This window comes from Rhineura floridana, chromosome 5 (assembly GCF_030035675.1).
Source record: "Rhineura floridana isolate rRhiFlo1 chromosome 5, rRhiFlo1.hap2, whole genome shotgun sequence".
Taxonomy (NCBI): Eukaryota; Metazoa; Chordata; class Lepidosauria; order Squamata; family Rhineuridae; genus Rhineura; species Rhineura floridana.
In genome coordinates, this window is record NC_084484.1 from 11,632,551 (window position 1) to 11,649,100 (window position 16,550).

The 16,550-nt window shown below is 44.1% G+C and overlaps 1 protein-coding gene across 5 annotated transcripts in view; it reads left to right on the forward strand.

Annotated features, from left to right (window-relative positions):
- Positions 1 to 653: 653 nt before the first annotated feature.
- Positions 654 to 16,550, forward strand: part of PCDH17 (protocadherin 17) — a 206,908-nt gene continuing 191,011 nt past the window's right edge. For 2 of the 5 annotated variants that reach the window (XM_061629953.1, XM_061629954.1), the window contains exon 1: positions 654 to 3,415. In XM_061629953.1, the coding sequence (XP_061485937.1) occupies positions 812 to 3,415 (2,604 nt within the window). In that variant the 5' untranslated portion in view covers positions 654 to 811. The remainder of the gene's footprint in view (positions 3,416 to 16,550) is intronic. The other 3 variants (XM_061629951.1, XM_061629950.1, XM_061629952.1) reach the window with 3 other exon arrangements.

Consider the following 16,550-nt stretch of genomic DNA (forward strand, 5'->3'; position numbering starts at 1 on the left):
ACATGTCTGTGCGTGTCTGTGTGTGAGAAGCGGAGCGACTTCCCGGTGGTAGGCAGCGAGATGCGGCTCTCCGCAGCAGCCGGGCGGGCGAGATTAGATCTCTAAATGCAGCAAAAGGCTCGCTGAAAAAAACCCCAACAAGCCTGCGGAGCCGTCAGACGTCGCTTTCCACCTCCTTCCTCTCTCTCTCTCTCGCCGCCTCCCCCCCCCCCGCCTTTCAGCCGGCAAGACCTGACTGTGTCCCCGTCCCCACCTCCGCTCCTTCTTGCTCCAGCAAGCCTTAGCTTTTACAAGTCGCCTTGGATCAAGAAGCCACTTGCTTTAAAGACACGCACATTCGCTCTCTTAACGCCCCCCCCCCCAATGTTTTGGTAGGATTCATCGCCGTCTTTTCTTTTTTTTTAGTCAGTATATTTGTGGATTTTTTTTTCGGTCTAGAAAAGAAGCTGGCTTTTTGTTGCTCATCCCATTCCCCCCTCCTCTCTGAAGTTGGACAGAGCAAGGGGAAACTGCGGCAGGAAGGAGGAGAACGGGGCGAATAAAAGAGAGAAGAGCCCCTCTTGAGGGTCGACTGGCTGCCTTTTTCCTCCCCGCGCCGGCTGCCTCCATGGTGGGGCCGGGGCTTTGCGGATCTGGTAGAGCAACAGGTTCTGGAACTTGAAAAGGGGGAGGGGGAGGGAAAGAAAGGAGAAAGGAGTGGAAGGCCGGGAGGAGAGGCGGAAGCCGAGGGGGCTCGACTCCGGGCAGAAGGGAGCGAAGGTGGAGAAGGAAGTCAGCCTCGCTGGGTGGGCTTCAGAGCCGTCCGTTGGGGATGTACCTTTCCGCCTGGTGTTTCTTCCTCTGCTGGGCTCCTGCCCTGACGCTGAAGAACCTGAACTATTCGGTGCCCGAGGAGCAAGGGGCCGGCACGGTGATCGGCAACATCGGCCGCGATGCCCGGCTGCAGTCCGGGGCTAGCGGCGGGTTGCCGTCTCTGGAGCGCGCCCGCGGCGGCTCCAGCAAGTCCACCTTCCGCGTCTTGGAGAACTCGGCGCCCCACTTGCTGGACGTGGACGGCGAGAGCGGCTTGCTCTACACCAAGCAGCGCATCGACCGCGAGGCGCTGTGCCGCCGGAGCGCCAAGTGCCAGCTCTCGCTGGAGGTCTTCGCCAACGACCAGGAGATCTGCATGATCAAGGTGGAGATCCAGGACCTCAACGACAACGCGCCCGCCTTCCCCTCCGACCAGGTGGACTTGGACATCTCCGAGAACGCCGCGCCGGGCACCCGCTTTCCCCTCGCCAGCGCGCACGATCCGGACGCCAGCGAGAATGGGCTGCGCACTTACTTGCTGACCCGCGACGACTACGGCCTTTTCTCCCTCGACGTCAAAGCCCGCGGCGACGGCACCAAGTTCCCGGAGCTGGTGGTGCAGAAGCCTCTCGACCGCGAAGAGCAGAGCCACCACACGCTCGTCCTCACGGCGCTCGACGGCGGCGACCCGCCTCGCTCGGGCACCGTCCAGCTCAACGTGCGCCTCATCGACTCCAACGACAACAGCCCCGTCTTCGAGGCCGCTTCCTACGTCGTGGAGCTGCCGGAGAACGCCCCCCTGGGCACCGCGGTCATCGACCTCAACGCCACCGATGCCGACGAGGGCACCAACGGGGAGGTGCTCTACTCCTTCAGCGGCTACACGCCGGAGCGGGTGCGTGAGCTCTTCAGCATCGACCCTCAGACAGGCCTGATCCGGGTCAAGGGGAACCTGGACTACGAGGAGGGGGGCCTCATCGAAATCGATGTGCAGGCCCGGGACCTGGGGCCCAACCCCATCCCTGCCCACTGCAAAGTCACCGTGCGCCTCCTGGATCGCAATGACAATGCTCCCATGATTGGCTTTGTCTCTGTTCGTCAAGGGGCTCTGAGTGAGGCAGCTCCTCCAGGCACTGTAATTGCCCTGGTGAGGGTGACTGACCGAGACTCTGGTAAGAACGGGCAGCTACAGTGCCGGGTGCAAGGGGATGGCAGTGGCGGGGAAGGAGCTGTGCCGCCCTTTACTTTGGAGGAGAACTATGATAATTTGTACACTGTGGTGACAGATCGACCCTTGGACAGAGAGGTGCAGGATGAGTACAATGTCACCATCCTGGCTAGAGATGGTGGCAACCCCCCACTCAACTCCACTAAATCCTTCTCTGTCAGGATCCTTGATGAGAATGACAACCCGCCCCGCTTCAGCAAGAGCCTCTATGTGCTGCAGGTGCCCGAGAACAACATCCCAGGGGAATACCTGGGCTCTGTATTGGCCAAGGATCCAGACTTGGGCCAGAACGGCACTGTGTCCTATTCCATTTTGCCTGGACACGTGGGAGATGTCTCCATTTACACCTACGTCTCCGTCAACCCCACCAATGGTGCTATCTATGCCTTGCGCAGCTTCAACTACGAGCAGACCAAACATTTTGAATTCCACGTGCTGGCCAAAGACTCTGGCACCCCCCACCGTGAGAGCAATGCCACGGTCCGTGTCACAGTTCTTGATGTGAATGACAATGCTCCCTTGATAGTCTTGCCAGCCCTTATCAATGACACTGCTGAACTCCAGGTCCCACGTAATGCCGGCGTGGGGTATCCTGTAGGCACTGTCCGTGCCTTGGATAGTGATTTTGGGGAAAGTGGACGCCTCACGTATGAGATTGTGGAAGGCAATGAGGAACACCTCTTCGAGATGGACCCGACAAGTGGGGAGATACGCACGCTGCATCCTTATTGGGAAGAGCTGAGCCCCGTGGCTGAACTCGTGGTTAAGGTCAGTGACCACGGAAAGCCCAGTCTTTCAGCAGTGGCTAAGCTGATAGTCCGGGCCTTGGCTGGCCCTCTGCCTGAAGCAGGTGAGCCCCAGGTGAATGGCGAACAACACCGAAGACCACACTGGGACCTCTCCCTTCCCTTGATTGTCACCCTGAGTACCGTTTCCATAATCCTGCTGGCTGCCATGATCACGATTGCCGTGAAGTGCAAGCGCGAGAACAAGGAGATCCGCACCTATAACTGTCGTATTGCTGAATATAGCCACCCCCAGCTGGGTGGAGGGGGTGGTGGTGGAGGGGGGGGAGGAGGCAGCAGTGGGAGCAAGGGCAAGAAAAAGAAGATTAGCAAGAATGATATCATGCTTGTGCCCAGTGAAGGGGAGGACAGCCGGGGTCCCCTCAATGTTATGAACGTGGTGAGCAGTCCCTCCTTGGCCACATCGCCCATGTATTTTGACTACCAGACACGGCTGCCCCTGAGCTCGCCCAGGTCAGAGGTGATGTACCTGAAACCTGCCTCCAACAACCTGACTGTGCCACAGGGACATGTGGGGTGCCACACCAGCTTCACAGGGCAAGGGACTAACGTCAGTGAGGCTCCCCCGAGCCGGATGTCCATAATTCAGGTAGGAGACTTTTAGAAATAACATGAAACTCCCTCACTGCTAAGTTTTATTTTGTGTCTGCAGTGAAACCTGCTGAGAGGTATCTCTCCAGGCATCCCCAAACATGAGTTGGTTCAGGGTTCAAAGCCTGCCCACATTTGGGGCCAATTCTTGGTTTAATTTATTGGTCACAGGCTCATTAGATCAGTAAAATAAAACTCTTAAATACCACCAAAGCATGACAGTACTGTGAAACTGGTGCATGTTGAGACACAGAGCCATTAGGTCGATTGAGTATCTCAGCATTGAAAACTGACCAGCAGAGGTGCTTTATCTGAGGTTTCACTGTAATGTTTCTTGGGGAAGCTGGGGGAGGCCCATCCCTTGCTGCTAAGTGGAAACGGTCGATGTTGCTCACCTTCATACAAATCATATCTACGTACGTGGGGTTTAAGCTGAGGAAATTTGCAGATGCAGTGTATGTAGCTCTCCATTTGTATATGTCAGAATGAATTGTTTGCAAAATGCATGCCTTCAATGTTTAGAATGGCCTATAAAGTACATGTAGAGAGATGCATTCATAACATTTATTTTTATATAAGAGTAGTATGTGCCCCTGCCCCTTTCTCTTTGTGACCAACAAGAGTGAGCAATTAATGATGAAATGAATCTGTGGTGAGATTTGCAGTATTGCTATAATCCCACCAAAATCCCACAGAAAGGGTTTTAACACATGCCTTAGCCTTCCATTGGCTTACAATGTGCTTATCTTGGACTGGATTGAGCCATATATGTTTAGCTCTACTTCAGGGTATTCAAATGTATACATAAACAAATAAATTAAAAGAAGAGAATGCACATTATGCTATGAGTTAGCAATGCCATATTTTTTCTTACCCTGAACCAACATTTTTATTTATTTTTTGTAGTATATTTTAATATCGTAGTAAAGGACTTCAGGTTGGTTCTGCAGGCATGCATGGTCATCATTTGATGATTGCAGATGACTTGCATGTGTGAATGGACCATCAGAATTTGAACAGATAACATTTTAATATTGCACACTATCTCAGATACAATGCTTTTCACTGGAGTCAGTTCAGCCATTCAGCTACCAGGTAGCAAGGATTACAGTGTCTAGCTGTAGAAAAGTCTTGGGAGGTACATGCCTGGGTAAGTCTGCCCTTTAACAGTTTAAATTTTTATACTGAAAATACATGTGGACCACATTGTGCCTTTCCTTGCAACTGATGGTAGATGTTTGTAGAATGGTCATGATCCAGCCAAAACTAAGTACTTTTTAAAGTCTTGTAGAGACTTAAGCATATGCTCAACTCTCCAGTTGAAACAAATTGAATATAAACATGGTCAACATTGGCTGGATTGTGTCCTGTACACCACAGATCTCTTTACTTGCAGTTGAAGGTGAAATGTTTTACATTGGTTTTTCAGTTTATTTCAAGGAAATAATCTTCTTAAGGGAGGGGAATCATTGGTCTGAAATAAAGAAGCTGTTGATGTTACCTCCCAGGGTTTGTGTATTTCAAAGTTGTGTCCCTGCTTTTTATAGGGCAGATGTAGGGCTTAAAAGATTGTATCTTATCCGCCTGGTCTCCAACCCACAATAAAAGACAGAGCAGAAGGGTTATGCGTGTTAATTTCACTGAAACCAGTGGATTTAACTGGGGTGTGTCTCAGGCTGTTAAGAGTTGATCTACCCTTAATACAGCATGAGGAGACTGCATTCTAGATTGTATTACTTCAGAATGCAGGTGGAGATCACAGTTTTTGAATGGTGCTTTATGTTTAAAACAACCTTTCTGCAGGGTAATAAACTAGTATGTACATCAGAATTAGCATTCAGCTCTTTTTCATGTGCTGGTTTACTACTTGCAGGGACCATAAAAACATGATTCACCCTCTCCTGAAATTTGAAGTGGTGTAGTTAAGAGTTGTACCCCTTCATTCATTTTGCACTCTGTGCAGATTGTATTAAAGTCTTATAGAATAGGCCTTGACCTATGCTTGTTTGCTTCTTTTTACGAACGAAAAGAAGTTGAGGAATAATGTTCATCTATACCAAAACAATCCAGTGCAGGCTTTGCATAATGGCTGTTAAGCACACTACCAATGTCATGTATTTTGTCCTGTGTTTCTTCTAATATGCTGTACTGAGTCACAGGGGAATGATCTGAATGTATCAAAAGTGACAGAGACCCATTTTATGTTACAAGCTTAATGGGGAAAGTTGCTCTTGTTCTTGATGCACTGAAAAAAAATCATAATGGATTTGAGATTTTCATCTCTGCATGGTTCCATGTACATCCAGGTTACTGTTTCTTCCTATCTTTCTGACCATCAGTGCATACCTATGCACACATACTTGGGAATAAGATCCATTGACAGAGGGATTTATTTTTGAATAAATATGATGAAAGTGGGCTGCAGAATCCCAACATTCTGTCCTGTAAGTAACATTCTGTGACACTGTAGCATGATCAAGAAGCAGAACACAAAATCTGGTTTTTCAGATTGGAGCAGGCTTAACTTCCACGTCAGTGGTGTTGCTGAACGGCTGATGTCCCATTCCTTTCTCCTGTGTAGGTGAATGGCTGTTGTTCATTCCTATGGAGAAAGGTAACGTGTGGCTCTTGGGAACAACGTTGAGGTGAAAGCAGAACCTGCCCACTACTTCGGCCTTCACCAAAAGAAATCTCGTGGGTCTCCAGCACCCCCTGCAAGATAATAACTTTCCATTGGCACTCACCTTGTCTGTCATTATGGTGGGCAAATACAGAATTGCTCAACTGAGGACAAAGGCTGAGGTAGGGTGTGGACATGGAAACTGATATCTGGCAAGCCTTAGGCCCAACATTGCAATTATTGATACAGTAGAGTTATGTCTTTTAATAACTGCACACCCCTTTACAAGGTCACTGTGAATTGTTCTTCAACCCACTATTGAGTTGTGTTGCAGAAACAATTTCATTTTATGCTTATGAATGTGTGTTGCTATCAATTAGGTGAGCTGAGCGATACTCAAAATCTGAAATTGATTTTAACAAAAAGTGACACTTGGAAGAAGAATATTAGGTTAGGGGAGAATGGAAGGTAATTTGATTTATAATTCATGCATTTAAAATTGATATTTTTTTCTAGTGACATTTGTTTAAGTCATGTTTTTCTTAAAAATGTAAAATGGAGTAGTCACAATACCAAACGATCCAAAACCATCCTATCCAAAAACCTTTATATAGTGTAATAACTACTTAGAAATTATATTTTGCTAAACAATGTAATATCTTTATAGAACAAATAATACATGTATTGATGATGCTGAATCATTAAACATTTTAATGTAGTGTAAAATCCCAATTGGTAAAAATACAACTTGTTTTACTTTCTACAGTGTATACTGTATAATATCATTTTTTGTCCTGAAAGTTATATAAAACTGAAAGAGGAATTTCCTCCCTTGAAAAGGTGTTCTGTGGTTTCTGTAAAAACTTCAAGATGGAAAGTAACTGCAAAGTATGTAACATAGCATGGTACAGGTGATTATGGAGCAAGAGAATTCAGTCAACAGACTGAATTCTTCCTCTTTTCCTGTTGCAAAATCAGGGTCACCAAAGTTTAAGCTGTAGTGACTCTAGCATTACACGTTCTAGAAAAAGTTAGGATATTGCCATCAGGTGGTAGATGACTAATTTTTGAAGTTTGAGGTTCATTGGGTGCAAATTGAGTAGCTACTAACAATCTGTCTAGCTAGTAATGGAAACCTCAGTCCTGGAGTTAAGGACAGAATCACAGACTTTAGCATTAGAAGGGATCTTAAGAGGCCATCTATTTCAGCCTCTTGTTCAGTGCAGGAGTCTTGCAGTTCTAGTACCCCTGGCGGTTGGCCATCCAGCCTCTACTTAAATACCTCCTGCAAAGCTTGGCATGTTGTTGTTGTTTTTTCTGGTAGAGGGTGGACAGAAATTTGGCTTCCCTCCATTTTTGACAGAAATGCTGTGATAGGGAAAGGCTCACCTATTGAATATTTTCCCCTCATACAGCTGTTAATGGTGCAGAAACAGTGCTGGATAAATGCTAGCAACCCCAGTGAAGGTAGTCAAAAGGAGTTGGATGCAGTGTCAGTCAAATAAAAAATACTTCTGTAGAATTGGGTATGACTCTTGACCACATCATCTCAGCAAGCCTGTATGCCTTAAGATGTCGTTTATAGAGTAAAAATAATAATTTACTATTTCCAGGTTCTTTTCCTCAAGCAATGAGGCTTTTAAAAAGCACGAGGCTGCATTATTAGGTGGCTCTGTACCTTTTCTAAGACCTGAGCTATCCATGCATCAGAATCATGTGGTACAGCTTTTCCTGGACTATACCACTTAAGATGGTAGGCAGAGTAATTTCATATTGGAAAGCTTTCCCATGGTGAAAAAGAAAAATCTTCCAGCACAAGGAAAACCGGTTAATGTGCTGGCTTTCTTTGTGCAGAATGTTTTTTTTTATTTTCACCATTGCAGAGTATCCGAGAGTTAGGGTGTTCTCAGTGCATCTGATGTAGATATCCTGAAGTCAAGTTTTAGTATGTACCACAACACTGACAACAGCTAACATGCTTCAAGTGTCTTTTGGGTGTGTTTTAAAGAATCCCCAAGCCCCGGGCTCACCCCCACCTCCATACATATGTAACTGAACTCTTTAAATGGTTTATAGTCTTGAGACCAAAATATTTTTTTAAAATTTTCAGCAACTAGTACAAGTGATTTCATGTTTTTGCATAATTACAGAACATACAGCACTTTATAATACTATACATCTGCGGGAGTGATTACGCTATAAGTAATAAAGCATGGCAAGTGCAGCAGTGAGGAGTTCTGATCCATTCCCTTCACTTTTAGAATGAACTCCCACAGAAATTTAAATGCTAGCAAGCGTGTGATAGGCTTATTAGCTTGTGTACCTTCCCTGGTTAGGGAACTTGCCTGATGTACTAAGAGGCAATGATCCATGGTAGCCAGTTTATGTATTCAGGCAATCAAGGGAAACTGCATGGTTGAAAAGGTAGAATTTTGACTCACCCTTACTTATGTAAAAGTATGTAAATATGTAAAATATTATTATTGTGCAGTTACTCTGGGATGTGAAGGCTGGTAAGAGCTCCTTATGGAGAGTGGCTGCACGTATGCTACTTGCCAAGTTCAAGGTTCTTATATTAATCTACAAAGAAATCCCTTTAGGACTTCAGTCCAGGATACCTTAAGGACTGCTCAATCACTGAAGTTTTGTGGGTGGGGAGTCGCTGTCAGTGATCTACTGTGGCTCAGATATATGGCTTCTATCCACCAGAAGCTGTGCATTCAGTATTGTGGGCCCAATTCTCTCCCAAGTGAGATCAGACAAGCCCCTCCCTGTTGAACGTTTGGTGCTTCATGAATATTTTTTACATTTTATTTCAGAAGGCATTTAGGTAAGTTTTTCTGATTATGTGGTGAATTTTGACTGATTTTTTTATTCCTATGGTAATCCCTTTTGTAACTTCTTTGTACACTGCTTAGAGACTATGGTGTCAAGCAGTATACAAAATATTGCAAAGAATAATGATAAACAGAGTTGACTGTAGGATGCTGTTGAGTATATCTCCAGTGTACTCCTTGTATACTGAACTGATTAGCACAGAAACTAATTTTGATGGGTGGCTAGCATAAACAGTAGATTTATAGCCTAATCCTGTGTATATTTACTCAATGTGATATACATGCATGGAAGTGATTAAGGTTGTAGCTCTAGTAATTCCCATCTATAAAATGGTTTTCAGTCCTTTGTCCTGCATGAGAAGCTATCTCTGGTCTTTGTCTCTGTCTGACTGGGTTCAGACATAATGCTAAAATATGGTTTAGCATTATATGCACAAATTTCACACTCATGCACTAATCTCCTCCTCTTTCCACTCTTCCCTTCTGGCAAAGCTATAAGGAGGAAAGTTTCAATTTTCTACAAACTGTGGTTTGTTATGCCCAACCCCAGAACTATGGTTACTCTCAACTGTGGTTTAAGGAAAGAAGCCAGCATCATAAACTATTGTTTGAGGTTGGCTTGTTTCACTAAACCAGGGGTGGGGGAAACCTTTCTCAGCCTAAGGTCTGTATTTCCCTCTGAGCAATAAATCAAGAAGCAAAATCTTCCATTCTCATGGCTATGCTTAGGGTGGGTGGGTCATGAGCCAGATGCTTGTTCATGTCACAATTAGCCATAGTTTAGTGTTATGCCTGAAGGCAGCCTATCTCACTGTGTTAAATAGATAAAAACTGACATTTTGGGATTTAAGCCAATATATTTGGAGTTAGTGATGCTCATTATGGACCTAATATTCATCTCATTGCTGCATCTTAAAAGGCCCAACATAACAACTGAACAAGAACACTGACTGAGGGTTGCCATCTTTTCCCTGATCCCCTGTATTTAACAAAAGCCCAGTATGGAAAATCAAGCAAGTCCTGGTTTGAAGATTAAGAATGGGAAAAGCATCACCCGCTAAATGTCTATGTTAAGCAGTTTAAAAGCACAAGAACAGGGTGACTAGAAAAGAGAGCACCTGACCCTAGAGAAAGCCTGTACAACTTGTGGCCCACCAAGCCAGAGGTATGCATGGCATGCCTCCATGGCCTTGATAAACCTAAGAGACTATAAAAACAGACCATACATAGTGCACGATTAGTGGATTACATTTGGCTTAGTGGGTCATAACTTTTGCAACCTGATGTAATTAACTGAGTTATGTCAATTCTATACAAATTATGGCCTACCAACTCATACACTCAATTGCTTGCTCACTCACTCACTTTTGTAATTCCAGGGAAGCAGGAAAACCAGGAGTTTTATTATATGCCTAGAGGACTGTATTTAGTGTAGTACATTGTTTCCTAGTCTAATGCCCTCTAGATGGTTTGGACTGCAACTCCAGTCAGCTGGGGGAACCCTGGTCTAGGGGTAAAGTAACTGAAGCTTTTGCCACTACTTGAATTCCATGTAAGGAAAAGCTTCACCTGCTTTATTTCTGCGAAAGCATGAGAATAGGTCCAGAAAATAAAATAGGAAAACCTGGTGTAGTGGTAACCCTATTTATTCTATATCAGAATGCAAACCTGAAGTGCCGGGAGAGTTTTAGTTTAGGGGAAGCATAAATGGTAGAGGTGTATAGTGGAGCTGAGTGGAGTTGAGAGAGGTAGACTTTTATCCCTCATAACACTTGAACTCAATTGCCCAGTGAAATTGACTGATGCTAGATTCAGGACAGAGAAAAGAAAACTTACATAAGGCACAGTTATCTTATGGAATTCCTGTCCACAAGATGCAGTGATGGCCAGTGCATTAAAGGTTTAGATAAATGCATGGAGGAATGATCTATTTGTGTTTATTCGGTGTGGTAGCTAGATGGAGCCTCTATATTCAGAGGCAACATACCTCTGAATGCCAGGCACTGGAGACAAACAACAGGGGAAGGCTCTTAGAAGCTACTTTTGGAAACAGAATGCTGGTTTGCATGGAATAGTTAATCTGTATATGCTGAGGTTCTGGACAGGTCTTAGGTTCTTATACAGACTCAGGTAACGCAAAGGGATTTGTTCTGCTTATTTCAACTATAAGCACTTCTGTATGTAAAATCAGAAGAAGAACCTTGTGTGTTTAACTGCAGTCATTTCATGCTAACAGTAAAAGAAGACAAAAGGCTTATTTTTGGTGGGTGGGTGTTTTACTTCTGGTAAGCAAGCTGGCCTTGCCTCTCTCTCCCTTTTCAAAAAAGATGAAAGAGTTGATGGATAAAGGGAAGGCAGCAGATACAGGTTCTTGTGACACGACAACAGCAGCGTGGAAAACTATCTACACATGCAAGTTGCGTTGATCATAGAGAATGTTTGTGATTGTACCTGTGATGCAGTACAGAGAGATTTGTAAATATCGCAATAGCGAAGGCAGAATAAGAGAAGCAGAGCTACCGCTTCTTATTGAGCAGCAGCAACCAAAAAGGCCATTTTGCAAGAAACTCTCAAGCTGAGAATCGCCACGGTTTGCTGTGGTAGGCAGTCCTGTAACATTTTAAGACAAAGTACAGATCGTTCGTAATACTTCCAGGCCCCTGATGTTTACGATGTGCTGAGAGATTACTGTCAAATCCCAATGCAACTTCATCACCAGGTGTCTCTAGTAGCATCTGAGAAGAGATTTCGGAGGCAGGAAGAGAAAAACGCCGTAAGCTGTATTCATGCTATTCATCTATATATGCTATTGTTGGATTGCTTGCTTGTTAGAAACTTCAGTGTGTCTGTTTTGAGAAACCTTCGTAGAATGTGAGGACTCTGCAAGAGCAAGAGTGTACAATATTTTAAGATGCTGTGTTTATTAAACACTGAAAAATCTGGTACTAAAAAGAGCCATGTACTTCTTAATTTTGTTCTTTTATTCATATGTGTGGCAATTTTCAATTAGCAGGCGTTGGGGGAATTTTATTAATCCACTGGGTTCTTGATCCCCACTTTTGAAAAATAACAGGTGAGGCTGTGTTTCCTAGACCTCATCCAGCATGTTCTGAAGCAAGATTTCTCAGAAGGGAGGCTCACATAGTTCAATATGTTTTAGTACAGGGATTGTACTATGCTGGCTTGGGCTGATGGCATTTGGAGTCCCAACAACAGTTGGAGGACCACAGACTCCCCATCCCTGCTTAGTAAGTGTGCCTAGGAGGGTTTTAGGGGTACTGTGGAATAGTACGGTCAATTGTGTTGTAAATCGTGTGAAGATAGTTATCTTCATGGGACCCAATAAAAATATAGAAGGCACTAAATCTCATGATGGCAAAATTTCACCCAGATAAGATAGTCAGACATTCTCAGAAGCCAATTACGTAAAGAACATTCAAAACGACCTTATATATTTGTAATTGAATATATACGCATCTCTTTGTCATTGACTATAACAACAATACTTCGCATTGGCAGAGCACATCGAAGTATTCATGGAATTTCACTTACATTATACCTCTGTTCTGGCGTTCATTTCCTTTGCCTGATGACAGCCATGTGAGGACAGCAGGGGCTTGCTGGGAAGCTCTACCTCTTCTGGTGAACAACAGCCCCCATTTTAAAAGAATTGAAGGGCTTTCTTCTGAAGTAGGGAGCATCCTCACTTGTGGAGGTTCCCACCACAATTCTGAATCCTGATTATTATGAAACTTTCCACAGTTCTTCATTATGTCTAAAATAAGGGAACTGTGATTTGTTCTAACCAAAGTCAGTTAACAAACCAGGATCTAATATTATGCTTGTGATTTGTTTAAGCTAACTTGGAAAGGGCAAACTATAGTTCCCTGAGTTTGGATTGCAATGTGGAGCTGTGGTTTGCTCTTCAAGTGAAAGCAGAAGATTCTTACCACAGTTCATTCCCAATCACCTTAAGTGTGGTTTGTGTGATTGTCTAAACAAGGCCAGGGGTTTGCAGATAGGCTACTCAGTGATTTTATGTCAAAGGCAAGATTTGAACTTGAGCTTTCCTGACTTCTAGCTAACTCTCTTAGTCACTGTGCTATATTACTACAGTAGGGCCCCATTCATACGGCGGGTTACGTTCCAGTCCCCCGCCTAAAAGCGAAACCCACTGAAAAGCAGAACTCCATCAATAAAATGGCGCCCGATGCCCGAAAAATACTGTAAAAGCAGAACAAGCACTGTATGAGTGGGGCCTTACTCTAATTGAAAACTGCCGTATTAGCAGAAAGCTGAAAGGCAGGTCACCGAAAAGCGGGGCCCTACTGTACTCAGAAATAGTACTGAGAAACCTCACATCTGAAAGAGATGTCTTACAAAGAACACTCCTGCTATATCAGTATATTCTAAGTGGGCAACTATATATTATATCAAATGTGTTTTCATGTTAATGTATTGCTTAAAAAAGCCATCACACATGGACATGTAGCATATAGGCATATAGACAGTGGCATACAGGAAGCTGCTGCTTTCGCTGGGAGGGAAGCTTTGCTGCTTCTTTCCAGTGGAAATAGCACCTTCCAGGGAGTGACTTGTGATGGAACTAAGGCATGACGGGGTTATAGAATAGTAGAGTTGGAAAGGGCCTATAAGGCCATCGAGTCCAACCCCCTACTCAATGTGGGAATCCAGCTTAAAGCACAGCCGACAGGTGGTTTTCCAGCTGCCTCTTGAATTCTTCCAGAGAGCCCACCACTTCCCTAGGTAATTGGTTCCTTTGTTGTACCACTCTAAAAGTTAGGAAGGTTTTCCTGATGTTCAGTTGAAATCTAGATTCCTGCAACTTGAGCCCATTATCTGTGTCCTGCACTCTGGGTTGATCAAGAAGTGATCCTGGCCTTCCTCTGTGTGGCAAACTTTCAGATGCATGAAGAGTGCTACCATATATCTCCTCAGTCTTCTCTTCTCAAGGCTAAACATGCCCATCTCTTTCAGTCTCTCTTCATAGGGCTATGTTTCCAGGCCCCTGATCATCCTTGTTGCCTGCTCTGAACCTGTTCCAGTTTGTCTGAATCCTTCTTAAAGTGAGGTGTCCAGAACTGGACACTGTACTCAAGATGGGATCTAACCAGTGCCGAATGGAGGGGAACTAATACTTAATGCAATTTGGAAAGTATGCTTCTGTTAATGTAGAGTAAAATAGCATTTGCCTTTTGTGCATTCACACCACACTGCTGGCTCATATTCAGCTTGTGATCAACAGCAATTCCAAGATCCTTCTCGCATGTAGTATTGATGAGCCAAATGTCCCCCATTTTATAACTGTGCATTTGGTTTCTTTTTTCCTAGATGCAGAACTTTGCACTTGTCCCTGTTAAATTCCATTCTGTTGTTTTCTGCCTAGAAAACAGCCTATCAAGATCCCTTTCAATTACCTGTTTCTCCCAGTTTTATATCCTCTTCAGATTTGATAAGCATTCCCTGCATCTCCTCATCCAAGTCATTAATAAAAATGTTGAAGAGCCCTGAGTCCAGGACCGACCCATGTGGTACCCCACTCATTACCTCCCCCCCTTTGAGAAGGAACCATTGATAATCACTCCTTGAGTATGATTCTGTAGCCAACCATGGATTCACCTGATAGTTGTTCCATCCAGCCCACATTTAGCTAGCTTGCTAATAAGAATGTCATGGGGCACTTTATCAAAAGTTTTGTTGAAGTCGAGATATATTTTGTCCACAGCATTCCCACAGATTACCAGGGGGGTTATCCAATCAAAAAATAAGATACGATTAGTCTGGCAGGATTTGTTCTTGACAAATTCATGTTGGCTTCTAGTAATCACTGCATTGCTTTCAAGGTGCTTTCTGATTAACTGCTTTATAATCTGCCCCAGAATTTTCGCAGGGATTGATATCAGGCTGACAGATCTGTAGTTCACAGGTTCCTCCTTTTTGAAGATAGGGAAATTAGCCCTCCTCTAGCCATCTGGCACTTCACCCATCCGCTACAATTTCATAAAGATAAGAGACAGTGGTTCTGAGAGTTCTTCAGCCATTTCGTTCAATACTCTAGGATGCAGTTCATTGGACCCTGCAGATTTCAACTCATTCACAATGATTGGGTATTTCTTGACCATTTGTCTATCAATCCTGCCCCTTCAGCTGGTACTTCACATTTCCCAGGAGTGTCATAGACCCTCTTTTGGTGGAAGACTGAGCCAAAGTAGGAATTGAGCACTTCTGCCTTTCTTTGTCATCTGTTATCATTTTGCCATCCTCATTGTGTAGCTGAACCACCATCCTTTTCTCTGTCTTTTAGTATGGATGTACCTGAAGACAGTTTGTTTTGTCGCTTTTAGCATCAGTAACCTCAGCTCATTCTCAGCTTTAGCCTTCCTGACACCATCTCTGCAATTCTGTGCTACCTGTCTGTACTCTTCCTTTGTTGACTGACTTTCCTTCCACTTTCTGTATGTGTCCTTTTTTGTTTTCAGGTCATCTCTAAGGTTTTTTTTGAAGCCACATTGGCTTCTTCTGCTGTCTTCTGCCTTTTTTCCTTGTTGGAATTATTTGCAGTTGTGCCTTTCGAATTTCCTTTGTTAGAAACTCCCACCTATCTTCGACTCATTTTCTCAGTAGGGTTGCTTGCTATGGAAGCTTACCTTCCATTGTTCTGAGTTTATTAAAATCGGCTTTCCTGAGGTCCAGGGTACATGTATGGCTGTGCTCAGCTTTTGCTTCGTTTAAAATCAAAGAAGTCAAGTGTAGTCTGATCACTTTCTCCCAGAGTTCCCGTAACTGCCACTTCATCCACCAAGTCATCTCTATTAGTTAGAATCAAGTCAAAGATAGCTGATCCTCTAGTTGCTTCTCCCACTTTCTGTATGAGAAAGTTATCTCCAACACTAGTCTTTGGCAGAATTTTCTCCCAACAGATATCAGAGTAATTAAAGTCGCCCATTACTACATGTCTCCTCAAAACATTGGCACATTGCTTTTCAAAAGTTTCATTCTAATCTTCTCCTTGATTAGGTGGTCAGTAGTAGACTCCAACCACAGTGTTCCTTTTATCCCTTACCCCATTTATATTAATCCAGATGCTCTTGATGGAGCTACCCAGCTCATCCTCCTGTATTTCTGTGCAGGGATATGTATTTTTAACATATAACATACCTATCAAGTCATATTTACCTTCCTGTATTAAGAGTTCAAGTTTGTCCTGTTTGTTTCCCATGCTCTGGCTCTTAGTATACTTACATTGAAGACCATGTGATTTACAACCTGGCTTCCTTCTTACATTTTGTATACTGTTACTGGCCCCATTAGAGCCATTCTCTCAGTGGCTTTTACTGTGCACAAATCTTCATCAGTCGTTACTGCTAAGTTTACATCTCCTTCCCCCTTAGGATTCAGTTTAAAGCTCTCCTGATGAAGTTTTCCATGCTGTGGCCAAACACATTCTTCCCAGTTCTAAGGAATAAGTATCTTTCTGTAGTCCCAATCCTGCAAGAAGCTCTCCATGGTCATTGCTTAACCCTCCCTCAAGCAAAATATATACATTAAATGTCATCTTGCATTTAACTTTACAACTTGTTTTGCCGTAAATCAAGCCTGCACAACTGTGAACCACCAAGCTAAACACCACTGAGCCAAGCCCAACTGCTTCCCCT